This window comes from Rattus rattus, chromosome 6, assembly GCF_011064425.1.
Source record: "Rattus rattus isolate New Zealand chromosome 6, Rrattus_CSIRO_v1, whole genome shotgun sequence".
Classification (NCBI taxonomy): Eukaryota; Metazoa; Chordata; class Mammalia; order Rodentia; family Muridae; genus Rattus; species Rattus rattus.
Window position 1 is genome coordinate 19,011,350 of NC_046159.1, and position 26,481 is coordinate 19,037,830.

Genomic DNA, 26,481 nt, shown 5'->3' on the forward strand with positions numbered 1-26,481 from the left:
GTGTGAGCACTTTAAGTCCAGAGAAGCTAGGAAAAGGTATCAAGACCCTTGGGACTGGAGTTACAGACACTTTCGAGCTGCCAGGTAGATTCCAGGAACCAAACCTGTGTCCTCTGGAAGGGCAGTCTGTGGTGCAGTTTTTTTTTTTTTTTTTTTTTTTTTTTTTTGGAGCTGGGGACTGAGCTAAATCCCCAACCCGCAGTCTGCGGTTCTTAACCACTGAGCCATCTCTCCAGTCCCTTTTTTTTTTTTGTCACTGTTGTTTTGCAGCCTCTTTTCTACCTTCACACACTCAAGGGAAATGCTTATATTTAACTCTATTTTTCCTACACATTCTAACTTCCACTCTTAAAGGAAAAAGAGTTCAATATCAAAGCAGGCGACCACGGGGAAGCTTGCCCTTCTTAATCCTTAAGATTTTCAATATGACTTTAAACTATCGCCACTTTAGAACTCCGTATCAGGGTTTGGAAAGATAGCTCAGCAAATAAGAATGGTGTAGCAATCGAGGTGTGGTCCCGGGAAGACCTATAACCCCAACATCCAGAGGGGAAGAGAAAGGAGGGTCGCTGGAGGGCGTTGGTTTTCAGACTGGCTGGAAACACAGTCATTGCAAGGTCTAAATGAAACCATGCCTCAAAGGAACAAGGAAGAAAGAGTATCCAAAACTCTGGGCATACACAGAGGTATATACATCCCCAAACACACGCACATACACCACACAAACATACACTGTATTCACACACAGGCATAAACACATACATACACCTATGTAGACAAACAAAAATAATTATAACCCAGGATCACGTACAAGCATTTACCACTTGAGCCTTTAGATTTCACAGCACATTGTCTGTGCTTAATATCACACTGTACTCTCTCACACACAAATACACACGTCTGCCCACTCTCCTTATATTTTATAGTAACAAGGTCAATATCGTCCTGAGATCCGACATATTTTGCAGTGGAACTATCATTTGGGCAATTAGGTGATCCAATGACTTTGGTCAGTCAGATGATTCTCCCGATGCGAGTTTTCAGGAGAGTTTTATTTTTATCTACACAACTATGGCTACATAACAACACGTTGGTTGTAAAAATAGCCATGCAGGAGTTGGTGTTACCCCTGCCACTCTGTCACAGAAAAAGTCGTCTATCCACTGCATGGGAACAAGGGGCCACGACAATTGTCATTGGTTGCTAATTTTAGTTTCTGCTTTGTGGCTTAGAGGCTTTTGGAAGCACTTGCTTGTAAAAAGTACCTCCCCTCAGTTCTCTTGCTTTTAGCAAGGTCATTGTAGATCCATCACGGGCAGGTTTCAGAACATCCAACATCTCAACGTTGGGCCTGCAGAGATGGCTCAGGAGTCAAGAGCACTGGGTGTTCTCCCAGAGGACAGTTCCTGTCCTACAAGGCAGCTCATGCCCACAGAACACCAAGGCACATAAAATAATGAAGTAAACCTAAAAAACCCTGAAAGTTCAGTGTCCTCAAAGCTTTACTTTTTTTTTTTTTTATCTAATCCCAGCTTCAGACTTCTTTCTCTATTCATCTTTCTAATGTGTCCTCGTAGTCACTGACCACGGGGCTGCTTGCTTAAGCAGGATCCATGAGCCACTTCGAATGTTTGGAATGCTATTCACACATTTCCCACTGAAGATACCTTGATATCTGGGGAAGGGAGGGGAGGGCTAAGTGATAGGAAGTGGATTATTAGCAAACTTTCGGGTGATTCTTTTTTTTTTTTTTGCAGAGCTGAGGACCGAACCCAGGGCCTTGCGCTTGCTAGGCAAGCGCTCTACCACTGAGCTAAATCCCCAACCCCTCAGGTGATTCTTATATATACTAAAGCCGGAGATCCTGATGTGTATGAAGTTTATATTACGCTAATGGTTGAAAGCACTCTTGTCTGCCAGGTTTAGTAATCTGAGCAAAATAAATACAGAGTCTCTCAAGATGGACAACTCTGGAAAACCTTGTATGCTTGTTGAAATCTTAGGTTTCAATAGCATGAGGCAGAGCCCCGGACATGGTGTTGAGTGTGGTGACCATCCATCATCAGTGACAGCTGAGGGCGTTTCACTGAGTCTTAAGTGAGATGTGAGACCCTCACACAGCCTTCCCCTCACTCTATAATCATCATGGTCATGGGAAATGAGTGTGAGCCCCATGTTGTCTGTACACACACACACATACACACATGCACGCACACACACATACACACACACATCTAGAACACCACAGCCAGCAGACTGTTGCCATTACCAGATACTTTCAAGTACCTGGTACAATTCCACTCTAACCACAGAAAGCGTCTTTAAAAAAAACTCTTGCATTTCTTCTTCTTTTTTACTCGTGATATGAGAATGTCGGACTTGGGGGCATTTGTGGTCCTTGCTAGGACTGAAAATCCTTGGAGGAGTTAACACATCCCATAGACCCAAATCTTCCACTCCCTGTCCCTCTGCCGATGGAGTCCTTAGCTCAGAACAACACTGAGTGGCACCTGCTGCTTTCCCTGTTGTTTCATCATGGGTTCTTAGCAGAGCCCCAGCCGCATTTCCACACCCCACAGCTCCCACCACAGTATACAGATTTCAGGAGGAATTTAATGCTTCAACTCACTGGCAAACAGTACCATGGACTTTTATGTCCTAATCCTCATTTTCATAACATAGCGTAAAATGGCATACGTCTTAATCCCTGGGGGCTGAGAGCTAAGGTAAATTTGAACTAAAGATGACTATTTCTTTGGAGATCTGAGAGGAGAACTCATAGGGGATGGTTGGAAGAATAAGAACAAGAAAGACCTTTCCAGAAACTTGTCGAGAAACCAAACCCTATGTTCTGTATGTTCTTGCCTTAAAAAAAAAAAAAAAAAAAAAAGTAAGCTTGTGTGAGCAGGACACCCCAAGGTCAACAACTATGGAGAAACCCTCAATTACCAGTGTGGGTGGGTGTGGACACACAGAGCAGAGCATACGCAGCGGACTTCCTTTTTCGCTCATTTCGCCTCACAGGACTTGGAGTTTGTCCCTGTGCACAAGTCCAGTGTCAGGTCCCTCCATCTACGATGGACTCGGCAGTGGTCTATGCGGACTTACACCTAGCCAGGACCGGAGAGCCCAAGCACAAGTCACCTCCATCTCTTTCCCCAGGTAAGCAGCTTGCCTCTTCTGGCATTTGAATTATCTTCCAGAGTTAAGATTTCCCTCTAAAACCTACGGGTGTTAGTCATTGTGTTAAAGGTGACCAGCAGGTGTATGTTAGTGTCAAATAGTGTAGGCATTCTGCCTGCAGAAAAACCAGAGTTCTAGAAAGGCCATACATTCCATTTCACTCGTGTAGTCAGAAAGAAATCTGAATGCCACTTCTCCTAGTCAGCCTTTGCCAAAAATCCTAAGAAAGTATATTTGACTCACGAGAGCAAAGGGGTGTTTTAAGAGACACTTCCTGCATTCGATTGCTAATTGCAAATGCATCTATGCAACAAGAACACTGTGAACCAATTCTACCTCAGCGGCAACCCCAGCTGTCCCTTCACAGTGCAGTGTGTAGACAATGTCTCCCCAAAGGTGGTGGACAGTCCTCGGGGAGAAACTCATAGTCAAAACCAAAGGTTGAACTAAATTAAAAGCTGGTGATACACACACACACACACACACACACACACACACACACACACACACACGTTTATTTAATTTTTTAAAAAGCTGGCTCCTTCTGTCTTGCAAAGTGAAACAGCCTTAAATGGATGAACCACAAGGTACCAGAGCCAGTCTGGAATTAATATCTCAATGCTGGCCAAAAGTAGCATTCTTACCCACCAGAGGATTTTGTAATCCTACCGAAAGAAATGTGGGAGTCTGGCGAGAGGTGAAGTACATGACGTAAGGACGGCTGGTGCAAGAGACCGGAAGCTCAGGCAGCGAGTGTAGAAAATAATCACAATGACAGAATTCCAGGCTGCTGTCTAACTGAACACGGGTCTTAATGCAGCTGTTTTCCAGTTTGGTGTCCTCCATGTTTTGTGACATGTGAATTTCCAACGTTAGTGACTCCTGTTAGGAACTATTAAATTGTCAAAGGTTTGAATCAGGGAGAAAGACTCAGTCACCAAATACGTTTTATTGGAATGTTTACTCGAGGGTCAGTGGGAAGTGGAAGGAGGGGCTGTTTGACAGCCACATGGGGAGCTCATGGTTCCTGATATTTTTTGTGGGAGTGAAAAGCAAGTCTTCTTTTCCCATCCTACCTAGGAAAAGGGGAGAAAAACAGTAGGATTTGAAGGGAGCATTGTTATCAAATGTTAACAAGGGAAGCCTTGTTTCAAAGGGTGTAAGAAAACAAATATAGAGAAAGATAACAATGCTCCCCTCACATCCTACTGTTCATGATCCCAAATCCAAAACACTAGAGGGCTGGAGAGGTGGCTCAGCCACTAAAGGCTAGGCACAACCAAAAACATAAGAAAACGAGAAGAAAGTATCTAGAAAGTCTTTTTTAAAAGTCTAAAAGCAAGTTATCATTATTTAAAATGTTACTAATCTGAAAATAAACCTGAAAGGGAAAAACGAAAACCCAAATAATAGTAGAATAAAAACAGAGCACAATGTCTGAAGACAAAATGCTGACCCAGTAGCTTAATAACTGTGAAACCACCAGGACCGGTTAGCTAAAGGACTCAAACCGTGGTAAATTCAAAGCACCATGATTAGATCTGCCAGCAAAGAGAACAGGAAAGGGGGACATGGGCAGTGACCTAGTTTGTTTGTGGTTAAATGGCCAAAGGTCTGTTTTGATGGTACACCAGGTAAAAAAAATGTACGAATGCCTCTGGAGTTTGCTCATTCATTCGGAAATAGCCAATTGCTCTAAGACAAACACTGCTCTAGACGCCGGGGAAGTAGGCATGAAGAAAGAGGAAAGCATCTTTCTTCCTGTAGATTCTAAACACTCTCATCAACAACTGTGTGGTGTCGAATGACAAGAGAAGCGTTTAAGTGGAACTTCAGAGTTTTGTCTAGAGAGACAGCATTGTGTCCAACAAGTAATCGAGGCAGGCCTTCCAGAGAGGCGATGCTGGAGTCCTGCCCCGAAAGATGCAGGGAACCAAGGCTGAGTGTCTGAGAGATGAGTCTGCTAGGAAGCTGGACCGGCAGATACAAAGGGAGAACAGGCCTGTGACACAGGGGAGCATGCACGCTCGTGCTGTGCTGTGGAGAGCAAGTCAGGAGGCATGGTGACAGGCAGAAAGGGATCTGGAGCATATTTTGTAGGTGTAGATGTTGAGGGGGAAGCCATTGAAATGCTTGGAACAATGGGGATGACTTAGCATTGTGTAATACCGAAGAGCTTGGTGGCAGGACTTCCACATACCCAGTGCTCACACAGCTTCAATAGTAGAGCAAGATAGTACAGGGAGCCCAACTCTGAGGACGGGAGTTCTTTAAATTTTGTCATGAATGTATAAAAAAAAAAATTAATTCACTCAAATGACTATTTTGCCTTTAGTTAAAATAAAACCAAAACTCTCACTTTTTAGAAGAAAATTTTAAAAAATGGTATTTGTTAGCATTACCACAGGCCAGATGCTATGCTCGGGAATTTAGAATGATTACTGTGTGCAGCCCTCTCTAGAACATTCTGTAGTAGATACTGTTCACATTTTATAAATAAGAACACTCGTGGCTTATAAAAATATTATGGGCCTTGGGCCTTTGGGGCTCCTCTGGTGTCCTCTTGACCTGAACAGAGCAGCACTGGTGACCCACTTGGCCACACCCTCAAACCTAACACAGTGACTGCTTCCATCCATGACTGTCCCGTATGGCCTCTTACCAACAGTGCTCACTGTTGACTGCATATATGCTGGTCTCTTACATAAAATGTAGTGGTTACAAGTAACCTGCTGTGCATGCTGCTGTGTGCTTCAGATAATCCAAAGATAGCTTACAGCACCTAGGATCCTTTCAAAGGCACAGAAACAGCTGCCATGATGTATTTGTCCCAAGAATACTGATGGAGAAAGGGCGTGTTCGTTCCACACAAATGCAGCCTTTCATATGTAACTGTCTTCAGTCTGTAGTTTGATGGGTCTACAGATACTGCTAAAGCATAAGTTAGACTGTCTTTTGTCTCTTCTGGAACATCATCCCCCCCTCTCTCCCTCTCCATCCTTTCTTTTTATCCTTTCTCCAGAGGTACATTTTAAAAGGAACTGACTTGCGTTAGTGGGTGTCATGTCTCAATTCTGGTCTGGAAAGTAGAGACAACTGGCGTTTGCCTTCAGTCTGGGTCATGCAATTCAGTTGCAATGGATAATGTAAACAATATATACGGAGAGAAAGTAGAGATGTAGAGATGGATATGCGGCAATTCTGGAAACTACAGTGCTAGTAAAAGACCATGCAATAGCCCATCTTATTTTTTTTTTATTTAGCATGTAACTCAAAACATATGTATCCACTTTATAAAAATACAAAATAAACCATATATATATGTATATATAAATCATAAATCAAATAGTGCAATGCAGAAGTAAGAACTTTAGCTAGGTATGTGGTTCATACCTACGATACCAGAGAGATGGAGGCAGGAGTTCAAGGCCACTCTTAACCAACCTGAACAAAAAGGGATCAAAGTTCAGCAAAAGGTCAACTAGGAAAGCGTTCTTAGAATTCATAAAGCCACTGTAAAATGTAAATGCTAGAGGCCAAATGTGAGAAATGGGGAATTATAACAGTTCAGGTATAGGAGCTAGCTAGTATTTCTCCATAGTATTTTCATAAATTAAACTACTGTTACTATTTTCCACCTGACACCCATGTTCTCAAAGCTGTCTAAAATCACAATAAATTGACCAAATCATGAGACTTCATGAACATATTTCATAACCTGTTGTATCTCAACTTCTGATAAACGTGAGGCATTCATTGTACGGTAATTGATATGGTCACCAAGAGAAGGCCCCAGTCGCTCGCCAGCCTAGCGTTGTCGATGTCAGCATGTGTTATATATATACCACAGCACCCCCTTCACCTGCCACTTCAATTTCTGCACTTTCACAGCTTGTAGTCAAGAACTAGTTGATAAATATTAAATAGAAAATTCCAGAATAAGCAACTCTGTGTTTTAAGCTGGACATCGTTTTGAACAGCACGATGAGATTTCACACAATCTTGGTCAAGACGTGAGTCCCTGCCTCCTCACCACCTGCCAGTCACCCAGGTTTGTGGCCCAAATAACCCTCATTTTACTGAGTAGTATCCTCAAACTGTGAGTGCTGTAAATGCTAGCAACCCTGTTGTATCAAAGAGAAGCCATGGGGCTCTCCCTTTACATGAGAAGGTGGAAACCTCTATTTAAGGAAAGGAAAGGGGGAAAACAAAACAGATTTTGCTACTACATACTGAGCTGTAAACATTATAGTTAAGATGGAAAGCTGTGTTTGTGTGGAGCAACGTAAATAGAGTTTGCTTCTATCCACAGCTCAGCCTTCCGCTAAGAGTGTGAGAGCTCGGCCAGTGTGACAAGTGACTGCTGTAGTTAAAACACTGAAAACACTGTGGTGGCTAAGACCACCCAGGTCTGCTTAGAGTCCCAGACCAGCAGGGCTACACCCTGAAACCCCGTCCAGAACAAACAAACAAAGCAACATACATGCTTGAGCTTTGCTCCAAGTTAGAGAAGCTCATCCTCAACACTAGTGAAGGGGGACTCACTTAAATAACAGAATTACTATCCATCACCAGCACCAAAGGTGATGCTTAGCACAAAACTGAGTGCTCTCTCTCTCTCCCTCCCCATCGCCCGCTCCCGTCTGTGTGTGTGTGTGTGTGTGTGTGTGTGTGTGTGTGTGTGTGTGTCTGTGTCTGTGTCTGTGTGTGTGCCTGTGTGTGTCTGTGTGTATGCCTGTGTGTGTGCCTGTGTGTGTGTCTGTGTGTCTGTGTCTGTGTGTATGCCTGTGTGTGTGCCTGTGTGTCTGTGTCTGTGTGTATGCCTGTGTGTGTGCCTGTGTGTGTCTGTGTCTGTGTGTCTGTGTGTATGCCTCTGTGTGTGTGTGTGTGTGTGTGTGTGTGTGTGTGTGTGTGTGTGTGTGTGCGCGCGTCCCTTCTATAAATGAGATCTTCCTTCTTGGGGAAAATGCTGGCTCCTTTCCATAACAGAACTTATACTTTATTTTTGTAAAGCACTCACTCAGCAATTTTCAGAACATTCTCCTCGTTGACCAGTTCGTCCCTCCTACCGCCCCTTTCACATGAAACATGCACGAGAAGTCAAGTAGTCCTATGTTATCAGAGAAAGCACTGTTTGACCCAACTCATCTTGTGGAACTCTACAGTAAGCTGGCTGAGAAAAGGTTCCTTTCTACACCCCACCCTCGACTTGAATCCAACTATCCATGTTAATCACCTCTGACTTCCATTCCAAATGCACTCAACTAGATTAAAAGTGTATTTTCTTTAACTTCTCAGACACCTGCCAGTGCCCGCGCTGGCATCGGTTGGCTCTGAAACTCGGCTGTGCTTGCCTCATCCTTCTTGTCCTGAGTGTGATTGGACTCGGTGTCTTAGGTAAGTGAGACAGAATTCTTTCTCTATTTCCACCATAAGTATTTCGGCTTCTTCACATGATCTGGCTGCCTTGAGCCTAGGGAAAGTTCAATGGCGAGCAGTTACAAGACAATCTCGCCTCTCACATTCCTTTTCTTACTTGTTCTGAGAATCATTACGGGGTGACACATGTGTACCTGGAACCCTGCAAAAGGTCACACATGTGACAAGGTGACAATAACAATGAAAGCCACAATGCCTGAGTATGAGTTTATCAGGAGTCTACTGAACCCCAGAAGGCCGTCAGCAACCTTCTGCTCGGTGTGGGTGTGAATACGCGCTCACAGACGGTGTGGGTGTGAGTACACTGCCAGAGGAGAAGTGAGAGCAGTGTGGACAGTCTCAGCAATGCCCTTAGATAACCTGTAGCCTAACAGCCCTGTGAGCCCAAGTGATCTGTTTTCTTGTTCTCTCTTCCTGCTATCTCTGCCCAGTTCTTTGTTAACATGTTGCTAATGCATCCTCTCCTGTCCATATTCAAGCTTGTTAAGATAGCTTCACTTCCCCCCCACCCGGGAGTGATAGATACAATATTAATTCTAGTTTAACAGCGTTTCATCTTCTTCCTATGTTTTCTTATTACCAGTGCTAACATTATTACAAAAACCATTGATACAAAACAGCCCTGTGGATGTTCAAGAGAACAGGACAAAAACAACAGGTAATTTTGACACCCTGATATTTGATCCCTATCAAGACACCTTTGGTCAAAGCTCACATCATTGTGGGTTTTACATTTGAGAAAATTGAAGCATGAGAAAGGGAAGAACTTGTCAAAAGTCACGCGACTGGTAGATGTTGTTGCTGAAAACTTCACTGAAGTACGTGACCTTGAGATCTAGCATCTTAGCTACCTGACCATGCTTCCTCAGGCTGCTAGCACACTTGGTCACTAATAGATAATCAAGCTAAAACGTAAAATACGGGGCTTAAGAGACAGCTCAGAGGTTAAGAGTGTTTGTGTGCAAGTGTGAAGACCATAATTATAACCCCAGAACCCATTTAATAAACAACCCAGCAGTGCAGGGGGGTGGGGTGGGGGAGTGGCGACATGATAGTCACTGAGGTCTGCTGGTTTCAGCTTTAGAAAAAACATTAGCTTCATGTTGAAGGAAAGATCCACTTCTAAAGATTAAGTAAAGAGGAAGAGAGGGGAGACCTTACATTCTTCTCTGGCCTCCGCATGTACACAGGCATGTGTACTTGCACACACATGCACATAAACCACACACACCACACACACACACACACACACACACACACACACACACACACACACACACACTCACTCACACATACCAAAAGAGTAATATGCTTTAGAGAAATGCTGTAGACTCAGTGTTCTACTGCTGTGGAGAGACATGGCCAGAGCAACTCTTATAAAGAAAAGCGTGTAACTGGGCTTTGCTTACACTTAACTGAGGTTTAGTCCACGCCATCGTGGTGGGGAGCATGGTGGCACACAGGCAGACATGGTCCTAGAGAAGTAGCTGAGAGCTCTTATCTGGATCTGCAGGAAGCAGATAGAGAGGACACTGAATCTGGTTTGGGCTTTTGAAATCTCAAAGCCCCCCACCCCCCCTCCATGACAGTTCCTCCAATGAGGCCACCCCCTGATGACTAAGCATTCCAATGTATGAGCCTAGGGGGCCATTCTTACTCAAACACCACACGAACTACCTGACTGTTTCAATAAAAATTTCAGATAGTTAACTTTATCTGAAGTTAATTAATAGAAACAAAAATAAAATCTTTGTTATTTATATTTATTTGATATGTCATAACAGTAATCTTGTTTTCTGCAAATGTTAATAAAAGCGTGTGTTAGTAAAAACTGCCCTGTGTAGCTGGCTGTGGTGCAGCAAGAAGAGGGTGTAATACACCATGTCTTCCTCTCTCTCCAGATAGTCCAGCTAAGTTACAGTGCCCAAAAGACTGGCATTCACACCGAGATAAATGCTTTCATGTTTCTCAAGCTCCCAGCAATTGGAACAAAGGTCTAACTGACTGTGGTGGAAAAGGAGCCACGTTGCTGCTCGTTCAAGACCAAGAAGAACTGGTAGGTTGTTCGATAAACTAGAGACATTCACATGTTCTTAAAGCTACACCAGTGTCTCTGGACTTAGCAGATTTTCTACACAAAGGAAGTGGAGACTTCGCATTATGGAAGCTCACAGTCTGAGAGACTAATAGGACACATGAGCCAATAACTGCATATGTAAGGCGTGTGTCCTCCGGATCATCAATATGGGGCACAGATTTCACAAAGGGGGAAGAATTAACTGTTTTGGGGACTCAGGATGGATTCATTTAGGTGACCCTTAAACTAGGTTTCAGGAATCTGGTGGAGTATGAGTCACCAGTACAGACTCAGGGTTAAGTTCCTGCTCTGTTTTGATTGTAGAGATTCGTACGGAACGTGACAAAGGGGAAAGGCAGCTCATTCTGGATTGGATTAAATTACACATTGTCAGACGAGAAGTGGAAGTGGAAGTGGATAAACGGCTCGACTTTAAATCCTGATGCGTGAGTACTAGAAAAGCTAATTTGAATATTTATTCCTGTTGCAGGGGCTTTGGGGGTTCCCCCTTGGGGTTTAATAATAAAGACATGGAGGGTCTGCGAAGTAGAAGCCTGCTAGCCTTTTTGCTGGGGCAGTCCCTCAGTTAGCTATCTCCTCCACCTGCCTCCCTGCCTGCCTCTCCATCGGTGCTCTCTGCTCTGTCTCCCTGCTCTGCTCCCATTCCCCCTCCAGCACCAGCCTCCAGCTCTTTTCCTATTCAAAGCCTTCTCCTTAACAAAAAAAAAGGTTAATTGGTATAGTGGGAGGGGCTTCAGAGCTTACTCAGGAACCAATTAGCAAGCAGCAGGACTACTCCCATATATACGTGTGTGTGTGTGTGTGTGTGTGTGTGTGTGTGTGTGTGTGTGTGTGTGTGTGTATGGAATATATATGTGGAATATATATATGGAGTACATATATAATATATATCTCCTAGTGTTGCCCTGTGGCCAGATTGAGGGCTACGTGACCTCCTCATGGCAGCTTGCTATCTAACATGATAATCATCTTTTTGGGCAAATGAGGAAGTGACGAACATTTACGTATAGAAAGCAGGTGTTCTGGGAGCTTACAGAAACTGGGCCACCAGCTGAAGAACACATGGGGCTGAAATGAGACCCTAGCACTCATACAGCTTAAGTGTGGCTCCAACTCCATGTGGGCCCCCAACAACTGGAGCAGAGACTCCCTAACGCTGTAGCCTGACTGTGGTGTTCATTCCCTAACAGGGCTACCTTGTCTGGCCTCAGTGGGAGAGGATAGCCTAATCTGGCAGAGACTTGATGTGCCAGGTTGGAGGGATACCTGGGGTGGGTGGGCACCCTCTCAGAGAAGAAGGGGATGGGGGATGGGGCGAGGGTCTCAGTGAGGGGGAGACCAGGAGAGGGCAGCACTTGGAATGGGAAGGAAGGTAGGAAAGAAGGAAGGAAGGAAGGAAGGAAGGAAGGAAGGAAGGAAGGAATTAAGGAAGGAAAAAAAAAAAGAAAGGTTCTTGTGGGCTATAGAAATGACAATACCATATATCCTGCTGACACACTAATTAACAATTGAGAAGGCAGGGGCACAACGTCATAGTCAGTTCACACATTAGGTGCGGGGGTACATTACCCCAAAACATTGCAGGGCATTAGAGCTGTATCTAAGACATAGAGAGAGTCCTCATGCTGCTCATTCATTGACTTGGACTGAGGAACACTGATATCAAAGATTAAAGAAGTTCAGAACAGTCTGAAAATATGATTCCTAAGGTGGCTAAAAGCTTACATATAAAAAGTTACCAGCCTTTTATAAGATCATGTGTATGCATGCAGGTATGTAACGTATGTACGTGTGTATGTATGTATGTATGTATGTACGTGTGTATGTATGTATGAATGTACATGTGTATGTATGTATGTATGTGTGCATAAATGCAATGGAGTTTTAAAACCAGAGACAAGATTAACTCCTTTGGAAAATGGCTACTTAGAAACCTAGCAACATACATAATTGCTTCTTTCTTTTATCTTTCTTATACTTTTCTATACTTTACATGGAATATCTTAAGCAGCATATTTCTAATTTTGGTGAAAATAATTGTACAGGTTGTCTTCAGATCAATTTGTCAGGTCCCAACTAGTATAGAGAGAGCATGAAAGAAAAAGTACAATAAATATCAGTATGGATCTCTGACATCTGAGAGAAACTATCCACATATTAACAGTTGTTGTAGATGATGCAATAAAATTGCTTATCAATCAGCTTTTTGTCACTGTGATAAGATACCTGAGATGAGCAAGAATGGAAAGATGATTGGGTATCTTTTTTTTTTTTTTTTTAATTTGAGAGGTCTCAATCTGTAGTCTGCTGCTCCATTGCTGTGACTCCTGTGACAATGCTGTTGAAGGGCAAAGACAAGCCATGTTGCTCACCTCACAGTGGACAGGAGCAGAGAGAAAGGCCTTTCAAAGGCCTGGCCTTTTCCTGTGAGGTTCACTTCAGCAGGCAATTCATCAGTAAATTAATCCATTGGCAGAATCAGTGCACTCATGATCCAATCACTTATGAGTAGAATCAGCAGCCGGACACCTGGTTTTCAATACGTGCCCAGTTAGGGCACACTTGGTTTATAAGCCACAACTGTATGTAGACCACAAAGCAGTCATTAGCCATTTGCTCTTTGGTGTCTCATTTTCTTACTGTGTGGGATTGTCATGACAACCATGAATGCAATAGGAGAGCTGGTGCTTCATAGTTTAGCAGAACTCATAATTATTGATATATCAAGGAACAATGTATCATGGCTCCAGAGGCAGTAGGACCTTTGGAGAATGGAGTTGGTAAATGAGACAGACTAAAGTTTCATGCAATAACCAACTTTATTCAGAGCAGCAGACAATTTATACTGAGGGCTGAGAAAGTTCATGAGTTCAGGCTGTATATAATAGCAAAGACAAGTTGAGCATAACAAATGTGTTTTTCCAGAGAAGCAAACAAAGGACAGTTTAGACATTAATTATCAATAGTAAGTAGTAATAAACAATCTGAAGTAAACCCAGTCCTTTCTGCTGCATTTGGAGGAAACGAAAACACGTGCTAAGAACATTTCATGTTTTAAAGAAATCAAATCACAAGACTCTTGTGACATCTTCTCGGAGTGTTCCCCCAAGCAGTCAGACTTCAAGCACTCAAACTTCTCATACCACTCCATTACTGGGCTGGGCCATTACAACAATATGCGTTTGTTTCCATTTCTGCTCAGTTTCAGGAGCTTTCTGTTAAGACTTGTGAATTGTTTATTTACTGAGTTTTATGGAGCTTCCCTTTAGAACTTTCTGATTATTATTATTGTTGTTACTATTCCTACTACTCCTACTAGTAGTAGGCGTACTACTACTAGTACTACTAGGAGTACTACTACTAGTAGGAGTAGTAGTAATTATTTTGTTGTTTTGTTTTTCGAAACAGGGTTTCTCTGTGTAGCCCTGGCTGTTCTGAAATTCGATCTATAGATCAGGCTGGCCTTGAAAATGTAGAGATCCACCTGCCTCTGCTTCCCAAGTGCTGGAATTAAAAGCCACCACTACCCAGAAACTTTCCAAATCTTAATGAGTCTCCCTCCAGGATGGAATGTTTCAGTTCAGAAGAAATTGCAACAATGCGTGTGACCCTTTGAGTTTAATTCTGATTGCTAACTTGAAAATGAATCGGGGGCTACTCATGGGAGCATAGGCAAAGGAATCAATGGCTATATCACTGAAAAAAAAAAAAGACATATCCTCACCCAGCAACTATTTTTTATAAATACAATTTTTTTATTAGATGTATTTCTTTACTTACATTTCAAATGTTATTCCCTTTCCCGGTTTCCTGTCCATAATCCTCCATCCCCTCCCCCTCCCCCATATGGGTATTCCCCCCATCCACCCCCCTTACTGCCTCCCCATATTCCCCTGTACTGGGGGTCCAACCTTGGCAGGACTAAGGGCTTCCCTTCCACTGGTGCCCCAACAAGGCTATTCTCTGCTACATATTCAGTTGGAGCCCTGGGTCAGTCCATGTATAGACTTTCGGTAGTGGTTTAGTTTCTGGAGGCTCTGGTTGGTTGGCATTGTTGTTCTTATGGGGTTTAAGCTCCTTCAATTCTTTCTTTCGGTAGTGGTTTAGTTTCTGGAGGCTCTGGTTGGTTGGCATTGTTGTTCTTATGGGGTTTAAGCTCCTTCAATTCTTTCAATACTTCCTCTAATTCCCTCCAAGGGGGTCCTGTTCTCAGTTCAGTGGTTTGCTGTAGCACTGACCTCTGTATTGGACATGCTCTGGATGTGTCTCTCAGGAGAGATCTATATCCGGTCCCTTTCAGCGTGTATATTTCAGCTTCATCCATCTTATCTAGTTTTGGTGGCTGTATATGTATGGGCCACATGTGGGGCAGGCTCTAAATGGCTGTTCCTTCAGTCACTACTCTAAACTTTGCCTCCATATCCCCTCCTATGGATATTTTTCCCCCTTTTAAGAAGGAGTGGGAGAGGGTTGGGGATTTAGTTCAGTGGTAGAGCGCTTGCCTAGCAAGCACAAGGCCCTGGGTTCGGTCCCCAGCTCCAAGAAAAGAAAAAAAAAAAAAAAAGGAGTGGGAGCATCCACATTTTGGTCATCCTTCTTCTTGAGCTTCCTGTCGTCTATGGATGGGCTAATATCCACTTATCAATGAGTGCATACCAAGTATGTTTTTCTGTGATTGGGTTACCTCACTCAGGATGATATTTTCTAGTTCATTCCATTTACCTATGAATTTCATGAAGTCTGTTTTCGATAGCTGAGTAGTACTCCATTGTGTAGATGTACCACATTTTTTGAGTCTATTCCTCTGTTGAAGGACATCTGTCACCCAGCAACTAATAACTGCCCATATCCTCAAGGAAGTCTGCGGTCTCAAGAGCTCCTTTCTACCTGTGATGTAATGTTGGCTGTCCAATCCCAATCTTATACAGGTCTTGTGCAGGTCATCACAGTAGCAATGAGTTCGTGAGTGACCAACCTTATCAAGCCAGAGACAATTCCATGGTAGTCCTCCTGCCCTCTTTCTCATGATGTCCCCTGAGCCAGGGGGTAGGGTGATGAAGTAATAATGTCCCACTTAGGGCTGAGCATTAAACTATCACTTATTCTCAGAATCATGACCAGCTGTGAGTCTCTGCATTAACTGCTTCCCACTACAAAAAGAACTTTCTGTGCCTAAGAACTGTGTGTTCTACAGTATTTGAAGTCTAGAAAAGAAGATGACCAACTTGGGATAATTATAGAAAATCCTAAACACTAAGGGTGGCCATTCTCTTCCTCCTCAGATTAAACATCAGCGGTTACACTGAAAAGGGCAGCTGTGTCTCTGTCTCACAAGACAAAGTGCTTTCTGAGAGCTGTGATTCAGACAATTTGTGGATCTGCCAAAAGGAACTAAAACGAGAAAGCACGTGCAATGACTCCTTACTGTGAATCGTACCTCGATTACTTTACCATCCACACCAGATCTCTGCGCCTGACCTGTCTCTGCTGCCTGCTTCCCCGTGCAGTAGTGGCACAAAGCATGGGCTCTGAAAGCACTGTGAGTCTTACAGACTCTTCGTTGTGTAGATGTAAACGTACGCAGACCCAGATGTGCCATCCTATGAGGGGAGTTCTGTGGAAAGAAGACCAGGCAGCTGAGGGTCACTGGATTCTAATCCTGGAGTCTGTGCGATCTTTGTTGGTCTCTGTGTCTGAGGTCATCAGCAGACGACCACGGAAAACTGTTTGCAAAGCCCCGATCTCTCGCCTAACTCCTCCAAGTCATCACGCTGGGTTGTAGAACATGGATTAAAGCCTTTGACCTTGACCTACTCCAGAAAGCCCAGGGTTAAGAAATTTAAGGAAAAGACTGACAGTGGTTTAAGTAGCGCCCACAAAATCCTGGGTAAACTGAACTCTGGTCATGTGATGCCTCCACTAGCCCACGATGCTCACCAGCAGACCCTGGGCCAATGCTGGCACCTTGGTGCTAGGCTTCTCAGCTCCATAACTGGAAGAGAAGAGCTTTTCTTTGAAAGGTTTTGGTTTATGTGACAGAAAAGCAAACTAAGGTAACTTAGCTCTTCCGACCTGCTGTCCTTTTTCTAGTTTGCTTGGCATTTCTTCTTTCCAGGCTTGGGGGAAATTAAGCTTTAAGAAGAGATACATCTTTTGGATATCCCCCTTTCTAAAAATTTGCCAAACTGTCCATGAAAATAAAAGGAGTAAGAGTATTGAATTTAATTTATAAGGAGATGCAAAATTTCTTTAAAAATAGACTTCTACAAGCTCTGATCACTCCCCTTCAAATTGAATTACTTAAACTGAAGAACACATTATCACAATTCAAATAAATTCTCAACCCCTACTTGCCAAGAATAATGAGTTTTAATATTTGATAATATTGACTTTCAATGTACAGACCCACAAAGAACTGACATTCATGAAAATTCTTAGGAAACAATTTACCTAGGAAAACCTTCAGAGAAAAGCAGCACTAGAAGTCAATCGATAACAGCAGTGATTGTTTAGAACGACCCTGTAACTGTTAACACGCAGCTAAGCAGCTCTGAGCAGGAGGCAGCCCATGTAAGAAAGTAAGACACCAGGGGACTTTCCCGTGACCCTGCTTGCCACCATTGAATATGCTGATGAGCAGGGAAGGCCAGCGGTGGGGACATCAATTTCAGCAGAGTAGATAAATGAAGCTGGCTTCCCAAGGCAGGAGGAATTTGACATTGACATAGGAGAGAGGGAACCAAAAGACACTTTTTAAAAATCCACCATGCAGAGCACAGAGGGCTGCCACCCACCTCCAGCCCAGCCTGCTCCAGTACCCTTCTGGAGTTTGTAATTGCTCTGAGTTCTTTTGCTTTGCTAAATAAACTTGGGCTCTAATGATGTCTTAGCTGAACGCTTTCCTGGGAAAGACAAAAGGAGAGGAGAAATCTTTATCTGGTGCCAACCTGACACAAGGCAGGGTCATCTGGGAGGAGTGGACCTGAATTAAGAAAACACCTCCATAAAACTGGCTAGTAAGCGAGTCTGTCTGGCATTTTCTCGGTTACTAATCCATATGGTAGGATCCCCACTGTGGGTGGTGCTGTAAGACTCAACTCAAGAGACTCTGGTGATTGAGATGTGAGACCAGAGACTGCTGTAATGGCATGAGGAATTTTTTTATTTCCAGCTAGCTGGGGTCCGCCTACCTCTGGAGAAGAGGTGAACCCTGAACTGCCAGACAGGATTACTGCACTCCTTCCTGGATGAGAGGGGCTGTCTGAGGCTGGTGGAAAACTACTAGCTCTCACAGTACCACCCCTGAGAAGATGATCCTGGATTATATAAGAAAGCAAACTGAACAAGCCGTGAGGACCAAGCCAGTAAGCAGCCTTCTATCGATTCTCCTTCAGTTCCTGCCTCCAGGTTCCTGCCCTGAGTTCTTCACCTGACTTTCCTTAGAAGATTTACTGTAAACTGTAACCTGCAACAAACCCTTTCCTTCTCAAGCTCCTATTGGGCATGGTGTTTACCATCATAACAAAAACTTGACTAAAACACCTGGTAATGAAATGATTCACGCTGAGATAGTTACCGCCGACAAGTACGCCAATTAACCCAATTAAAAGTTTTGAGTCCTTTACTGATGGTCAGATCAAGATGGGCTTGTGCCTCCATAAAGTTTCTTGGTGCCTGTCTTAGGGTTTCATTGCTGTGAAGAGAAGCAGGTAACTTTTATAAAGGCGAACATTTTTGGGGAGCTGGCTTACAGTTTCAGAGGTTCAGTCCACTATCATCATGGCTGGCAGCATGGCAGCCTGAAGGCAGACACAGTACTGGAAGAGAAGATGAGAGTTCTACATCTTGATTTGAAGGCAGCCAGGAGGGGACTGTCTTCCAGGAAGCTAGGAGGAGGGTCACAAAGCCCACCCCCCACAGTGACACACTTCCTCCAAAAAGGCCACACCCACTCCTACGAAGCTTCACCTCCTAGAAGTCATAGTCCCTGAGCCAAATATATTCAAACCACCGCAGTGCCTGTGCTCAGGGGTACAGCGTTTTAAAAGACAAAACCACTATTACAGAAGTTTCAGGGTGGGGACATTAGAGATGTAGAGTTGCCTAGCAACATTGGCTCATCGATATCTTCTGAATACTACATACCGTGTTTGAGCCATGGTCAAGGTCATAGACAGTTATAAAAGTATAGCCAAGATGGATGTGGCTGTTGGAGGTAGAAGGCTGAGAAGTGAATAGGCAGACACATTGGGACAGGATGGTGTCACCTCAGTCATTTCAGTATCACAATGGCACCATCGGAGCACACATCTGAAGGGAATATTCCCATCAGTGATCATGTACACGCTTGCCCCCGGGGATGGCATTGCTAAGAACTTTATACCACCGTTCAAGAGTTGCTGAGTCCTTCCTGATGGCTCATGATTCGCCCCACACACGATCAAGCAACCCTAAAGACCACATTGGGTGGAAATTTTTCTCAGAGTTAGATTGTCTGTCTCTGTCTCTTCTTGTTCAGCCTTAACTCACTATTGGAGAGGATGCTACTTAGATCATCTCTGGAACTCCAGCTATGACGGTGAAATTCCACCAGGAAGAAAAATATCAGGTGGTTACCTGACAGGCTCAGTGTTTATTGACATAAACTAACGGCGACTCTAAGGCACATCCGAAATGTGTTGTTCCAACCCTGTCTCCTGTCAATTAAAAGCAAAACAGGAGATGGGTGTTCATGGGGATCTGGAAGGAAGGTAAAATGCTACCTAGGTAGGAATGAAAGCTGACATGGCCGCTCTGAAAAATAGCAAGGGACATCTACTTCACCATCCAATAGTCCCACTCTACGCCTATGGCTAGATAAAGGAAAACAATCTGAAATGTTTTTAGTTTTCATTTTCAAGGATGGAGGATGGGACAGGAAAGAGATAAGGGAGTATAATCACCTTGTAGCTATTAGCAAAAACCAACAAAAGACTCTCCCTCCTTCATTCAAGTGCATATGTTACAACCTTAACTTAGAACTGATGCTGGGAAACTAAAGTAGATTAAGGTATATGGTGCACTGGCCTCAGCTTCTCTCTGGGCTGGAGAGATGGCTCAGTGGTTAAAAGCACTGACTGATCTTTCAGAGGTCCTGAGTTCAATTCCCAGCAACCACATGGTGGCTTGCAACCACCTGTAATGGGATCTGATGCCGTCCTTCTGGTGTGTCTGAAGACAGTGATAATGTACCCATATAAATATAATCAATAAATCGAACTGATGACCGGGCACTGCCTCTCCTCATTAGTGTAGAAACTGTCCTCATAATAAATCTAAATAATCCAGCAAGGACCTTCCCAGTGGTCTACCTGTGTCCCTAAACTTTGCCCTCTTCCTCTTATCCCTCTCTTTTATCCACAGGTGAAGTGAATTCAGCATAAGCCCTCACTGTTTTCCTTCCCAAAGTGTTTATTATAAAAATGATTTTGACGCAGGGCCTGGAGACCCATACGGAGATAACCACATTGAGGGAGGAGACTCAAGAGGTCAAGGCCAGGGGGTTGGGGATTTAGCTCAGTGGTCCTAGCAAACGCAAGGCCCTGGGTTCGGTCCCCAGCTCCGAAAAAAAAAAAGAAAAGAGAGTTCAAGGCCAGACTGGGCCACACAGCAAGAGCTTACTTACCTTAGGAAGCTAAAACCCAACAAAACCAACGCTTTGAGGATGAACCAATTTCCAAATGCCCTCCAACCTTGATGGTGGAAAATGTGGAAACTGTCCTCAACCTTGCTAGTATCACAGCAGCTCAGCAAATCCCTTTATTTAAGGAAAACTTGATCACAATAGTTTCATTTTAACGATACACGGGGTTGGGGGTGGAGGGTCAGTAAGGTCAGTGCCATACAAAGATAAACGCAGGGTCATTTTCATACTGCAGACTATTCATAGAGCCAAGATACGGAATCAACCTAATCAAGCACGGGTGGTGGAGTGATCATAATGACGCCCAGTGGAGTATCAGTTTCCTCAGTTGCCCATCAGAGCCTCGGGTCTCCAGAACGTTACAAAATTAACCAGCAAGAGGACTCCCACCCAGAGCTCTCTGATCACTGCTTCGGTCTTTAGTCAGCTTTCCGCTACACCAATTCGTTCTGTTTTGGTTTGGTTTTTGGGGACTGGGTCCGGAAGCTCTGTGTGGAGTGGAAGGATGGCCCTCAAATCATCTTACTTTCACAGTGTTAGCTCATAAACTCAAAAGCAAGTCTGTCGCCACCTCGGGTCGGCTGCAACGCACCGCTGCAGCTTTGAAAGTCAAGTGCGTTGGGGAGAAATTTCACATTTGCCACCTGGCGGAGCCTCGGCAGGCTCTGTGCCATGATAGATTCCCATAAAGCAAGTGACGTTTCGGTCTAGCACATTTTGGTTTGGGATTCGTTTAGCAATAGATGGTACTTTTTAATTCAACAGAGAGCATTATTTGCTTGCCCGTTCCGCTCTAAGTTCAGCATCTGGGGCTAGCTTTAATGACACGTCAGCATCACAACTTACTTTTATTTACAGAAAAACAAAGTCAGAGAAGGTCTTGGTCTAAAGCAGCTCAGTAATTAACCAAGCAGTTATATTATCTGCTTCCTCTTGTGAACGATCCTCAGTTACCGCGGACCACCCCAGTCGGATATGGGGGTCCCTGGGAGGAGGGTCCTTGACGGCTAGGTGGGTAAGGATTCGGCGGTGACAAACAGAAACACACACAGAGGCAGTTTGAATCTGAGTGTATTTTGCAGCTCTCAAGCGAGGATTTTTAGACATAACGAAACAGGTATTAAAAATCTTAGAAGAGCACTTCCTTCGGATGCAAGTTACTAGCAGACTGCTTCTCGGCCTCCCCAGGAAACTACTAAGTTCCTCTGGGATCAAACAGAATTTTGTAAAAACATAAAGGATGGAGAGGAGCAAACCTATGGGGGCTGTGAAGGCCCTGATGCCATGTGTGTGAAATTAGTATCTTCTGATGGTCATGAATTCATTGTAAAAGAGAACATGCATTAACATCAGGAACAATAAAGGCCGTGTTGAGTGGCCCAGGTCAGTTTGTGGAGAATGAAACCGATGAGGTCAATTTTAGAGAGATGGCTTCCCATGGGCGATCCAAAGCATGCATGTATTTTACCTACAAGGTCCGCTATACTAACAGCTCCACTGAAATTCCTGAATTCCCAATTGCACCTGAAATTGACTGGAACTGCTGATGGCCTCGAACTTCCTAGATTGCTAAATAAATTACATTATAATAAACTTAATTTTTTTCCAGTATTTAATATCTGTAGTTCAGTTGGTAATTTTTTTCACATATTTTCACGAATAGCATGTTGCCTGTATGAAATTGAACTCTAAAGTGAATCGCTGAGCAGATTCCTTCTGTCATTTGCATAGCGGAGTTTAAATGTGTTTGCTACGTCAACAAATTAAGGAAGTTTCACAAGCGAAAAAATAAACAAATAATGCCAGTTTATAGGTGGTTTGCTTTCTCCTTTGGATGCGACCTTTAAAGTTATACCTGATATAGAAAATCTTGGAATGTAAGCGTAAATGAATATATTCCACAGACAAATACAGGGGCTAAGGATTTTTATGTTTTTAGTGGTTTTTTTTTTTAAAGAACCAGTTCTGATCTTAAGGCACTGAGCGTTATTAGAGCTATGCAAATAATTACATAAAAAACGTGTTTAGCCAAACCTTGATTTTTGTAACCCAGAGAATAAGAGCTGAAATTTCTTATGTGTTTTTGGATAAACTGCAGTATTGTTTAAGTGCAAAAAAAAAAAAAAATCTTAGAGGATGTGTTTAGTGAAGCAATCACGAATAGGACAGATGACAGCATCGTCATTTGGCTCAGTAAAATGCAAAATCACCCAAGGCTAATGGCATATCTCCAAGAGCAGGTTAATACTATTCTGTAATTTTATAAATAATGAAGTAAAGCGCTGGTTTTACTGGAGATAAGGTCATGGCTAGTGACCCGGTCTCAATGGATGGTTTCTTATTAATTTTTCTCGCTTAGAATCTCAGCCTAGACCATCAGGAACATCTCGTAAATATGGCTAGGGAATAGAAGATGATAAAACAGGTAAATTGCCCTGAGAACTATGACTCAATATTTTGTTCCGGCCAAGAGTTCCACAACCGGTTCCAGGAGGCCTCCTTCCTTTGAGGTTTCTGCCTCAGTCTGTGGAACTTGTCACACTGATTCTTCTGGAGTTGGTGTGGCACTTGGTGCAATCATGTGTTCCAGTGCTGAAGTGAACGCTGTACTCATGTGACTGCTATTACCAGCACCGAATCATTTCCTATACTTAATTCTTTTTTTTATATTTGTTTATTTATTTATTTTTGAAACCGTTTATTTGCATAGGCCTGGCTGTCCTGGAACTCACTCTTTTAGACCAGGCTGGCCTTGAACTCAGACAGAGATCTGCCTTCCTCTGCCTCCCTAATGCCGGAGTCAAAGGTGTTAGACCGGCATATATTTAATTTATTCTTGCTTTCAAAATGAGGCAGAATCTGTGAAGATTAGACACAGCAGCAAAGATGCCATATGCATTCTCTCTCTCTTTCTTCTCTCTCTCTCTCTCTCTCTCTCTCTCTCTCTGTGTGTGTATGTGTGTGTGTGTGTGTATGTGTGTGTGTGTGTGTGTGTGTGTGTGATGTACATATGTATGCACATAATGAGAAAATAGCTGCACTGGGAGTCATTTGTCCACCTGAATGGATTGATCTCAAAATAATCAATTCAATCTGATAAGTGAAACTCAATCTCTCTCTCCCTCTCCTTTTCCCTCTCCCCCTCCCTCTCTTCCCTCCCCCTCCAACCTCCCCCTCCTTCTCTCTCTCTCTCTCTTTGATTTTTCCAGACAGGGCTTCATCCTATAGCCTTAGGCTGTCTTGGACCAGGCTGCTGGTGCCAAACTCCGCCCACCTCTGCCTCCCAAGCGGTGGGATTAAAGGTGTGCACTGCCACTGCCCTGCTAAATTTCCTCACTGTTGATAAAAACATTAAGCACTGTGATGATCTCTCTGACAGAGATTCGGCTCTTTAGATACACAACTGTCAATATTTTTTATTAGACTATTTTGATTCATTTTATTTTACACGTATGGGTGTTTTGTGTGCATGAATATCTTCATACCACCCACGTCAATGCCGCTGCCCCATCTCTCCAATGCCAATACTATTAATTATGGATACTCTATCATTAAGTGAAACTCCTTCCAGTTGAACAGTCACACGGAAAAGTGATTTTCCTTCTGTAAAAGGATAAGCTCCTTAGAATGTTTTACATAAATTCTAAAATAATGGTGAGAGGCTAAAGGATTTTTTTAAAGAGAAAATTATGTATCTCTTGAGATGTAGAAGGCAGATAGCTCTCGAGCCTGCTCTTTTATTTGTGTCCTAGTACATTGTTCATTAATGCTACTCTAGTCGAGTGAATCCAGCAAGTGTAGATGTCTTCTTATGGCTTGGGTCTGTAAATTTTACATATCTTGATGATGTTTTACTTTTTCATTTATTAAAGAGCAAGATAGATTTACGCACTGAAGAAATACGGATAGATTGATAATATTCGGGATTATGATGATTTATTTATTTATTTATTTATTTATTTATTTATTTATTTATTTATTTGGACATGGGATACATCATTGTAACACGCAGGCAAAGATCCTGGCCCTGATACAGTTCACATTATCTGTTGGTCGGACTGACAATAAATAATAAGGAAATATATAAAAGTAAAAAGTCCCATGAAAGAAACAAAAGGAAACCTACTTTCCGGTAAAGGGTTTAAAGTCAGTGTTTCTCTCCTTACATGCATGCAGCCCCGAGAACTATTCCCACCCATATTCCCAGTATTACAAAATACAATCTTTAAAAGGAAAAGAAAAACTCCATTTTCTGAAATATTAAAGCAGTATTTCTCAACCATTTTATATAGTAGTGTCTTCATCCCTTTTAGTTGTTGTAGTTGTCATACCCAAATGTCAACGTCATGGAGACCCGTGACTATTTAATGTGCTCTGCATAGAGCAATGCTTACACATGGAGAAGAAAAAAAAAAAACATTTTCAACCCATGACAAGCAGGTTTTCTCCCCTTGTAGGAGATGTCATCCCTGTGAAAATAAAGGCTTCAAGGGAACACTACCAAATGGCACAAAAAGACCAGGAGAATCCACATTGCCACACCTGGGAGACATATCAGATCGGAAGTCCAGGAGCTCAGAGTGCAGAGTGGGACAGTGCTTCAGGACAGCTGCGTTCGTATCTTCCGATAGAGTTGAAGGACCAGGAAAATTCAGACCCCCTAGCAAACAGAGTAGAGCCAAAAATGTAGGTCAGCCAGTTCAGTGACTCTGTTCCAGGAACTTGACTGACCACAGAACTGATGATCACATCGGGCAGTTCAACCCTCTCCCAGGAACTAGCTGACCATAAAGTTAGACTAGAATCTTAGAGAACAATCTTGAGGAGCAGGAAGCTTCTCCTCGTGGTTTTTCACTGGTATTCTCGACATTTTCCAATGATGCCATCCCTACCCCCTTGGGTTGTGGTTTCTTCCTTTAAATTCCCCTTCTCTTAGCTACTGGTGGTCGAGCTCCTCTGCCCCTGCGTGGGATACGAGTCTCGACCCCAGTGCACTGGTTCCTATCAATAAACCTCGTGTAAATTACAGCAAGGACGGTCTTACGTGAGTTCTTGGGGGGTCATGTCATCCCGAGACTTGAGTGAGGGTCTCCCCGCTCTGGGGGTCTTTCGGAGTCTCTTCTCATCCATGCCCTTCTGATAGAGCTTCTTGTCTCGTCTCATCCATGTCCTTCGTGTATGACCTCGTGTTGGCCTTCCACATTTCTTTGACTCAGCTTACTAAACCTTCTGACAGACAAGAAAGCTGATTCCAGCCCTCTGGGATACGACGACACTTTAGCACATGAAAATCCCAGTGCACGGTGTTGACAGAGGGAAGACGAAAGTCACAGGATCATCTCAGAGAACACAGAAACAGCATTTGACAAGGTTACACACCCCTTTATGGTGAGGCATTTAACAAACTAGGGGTAGACTGCCCTGCATTAACATGGTGAAGAACATTTATAAAAAAGTCAATGGCTAACAGCTTACTCATGGTGGGTAGGGGAGTAAAACTCAGGGCAAGTGCTGACCCCTGCTGGCCAATAAACACAGTTGCTCAGCATAGGACTGGAGGCACAGAAAAGGGGTAAAAAACAAAGACATCTGTGTTAAAGACATCAAATCATGTTAGCAGGGAACATGCTCTTTAAAATTATGTTTGTATGTAATGGAAGTTTCTGGTTTCTTTGGAGACTCCGTTGTGTTATGTGATGTTTTTCTGGAAACTGTCTTAATGAGAGGATGTTTTTGCTGAAGCAGACACGTGGGAGGATGTTTAGCTGAGAATAGACAGATGGTGCTTTTCTGGAACATGTGATGTTTGGACGCCTGAGAGAACACGTGGTGTTTGGAAAGGGTATAAATAAAACCCAACAGACCGTGGGAGACGCTGTGTGGCATTGGTTCTCCTTGCCACTCTTTGCTCGGAACCTTGCATTGTCTTCCGGATTGAACTGTCGTTGCAGATGCGTGAATGGTGTTTGTGAGTGGATTCAGTGGCTACTGCTGGTTTGTGTGAACTGAACTGCTGCTTTCCTGACAAGGCGGATTGATTCTCCCCCAAAGAACTAGTCTTAAACAGGTCCCCATCCTC

The 26,481-nt window shown here is 43.4% G+C and overlaps 1 protein-coding gene and 1 pseudogene across 1 annotated transcript; both read left to right on the forward strand.

Moving 5' to 3' along the window:
• Positions 1-3,050: 3,050 nt before the first annotated feature.
• LOC116904570 (killer cell lectin-like receptor subfamily B member 1B allele A) lies at positions 3,051-16,945 on the forward strand. The gene is made up of 6 exons (XM_032907369.1): positions 3,051-3,162; positions 8,482-8,580; positions 9,206-9,280; positions 10,524-10,678; positions 11,024-11,145; positions 16,003-16,945. Exons 1-6 carry the CDS (start codon positions 3,078-3,080, stop codon positions 16,148-16,150), a joined length of 684 nt encoding a protein of 227 aa, XP_032763260.1. The 5' UTR covers positions 3,051-3,077; the 3' UTR covers positions 16,151-16,945.
• Positions 16,946-21,641: 4,696 nt separating this feature from the next.
• Positions 21,642-21,975, forward strand: LOC116904571 (annotated as a pseudogene).
• The last annotated feature ends 4,506 nt before the right edge of the window (positions 21,976-26,481 follow it).

Bases quoted from the DNA above. Each gene is read 5' to 3' on its own strand.
- LOC116904570 (XM_032907369.1), top strand. From the start codon at position 3,078: ATGGACTCGGCAGTGGTCTATGCGGACTTACACCTAGCCAGGACCGGA. The intron at 3,163-8,481 runs GTAAGCAGCTTG...TTAACTTCTCAG, and splicing joins ACCTCCATCTCTTTCCCCAG to ACACCTGCCAGTGCCCGCGC. The intron at 11,146-16,002 runs GTGAGTACTAGA...CTTCCTCCTCAG, and splicing joins TCGACTTTAAATCCTGATGC to ATTAAACATCAGCGGTTACA.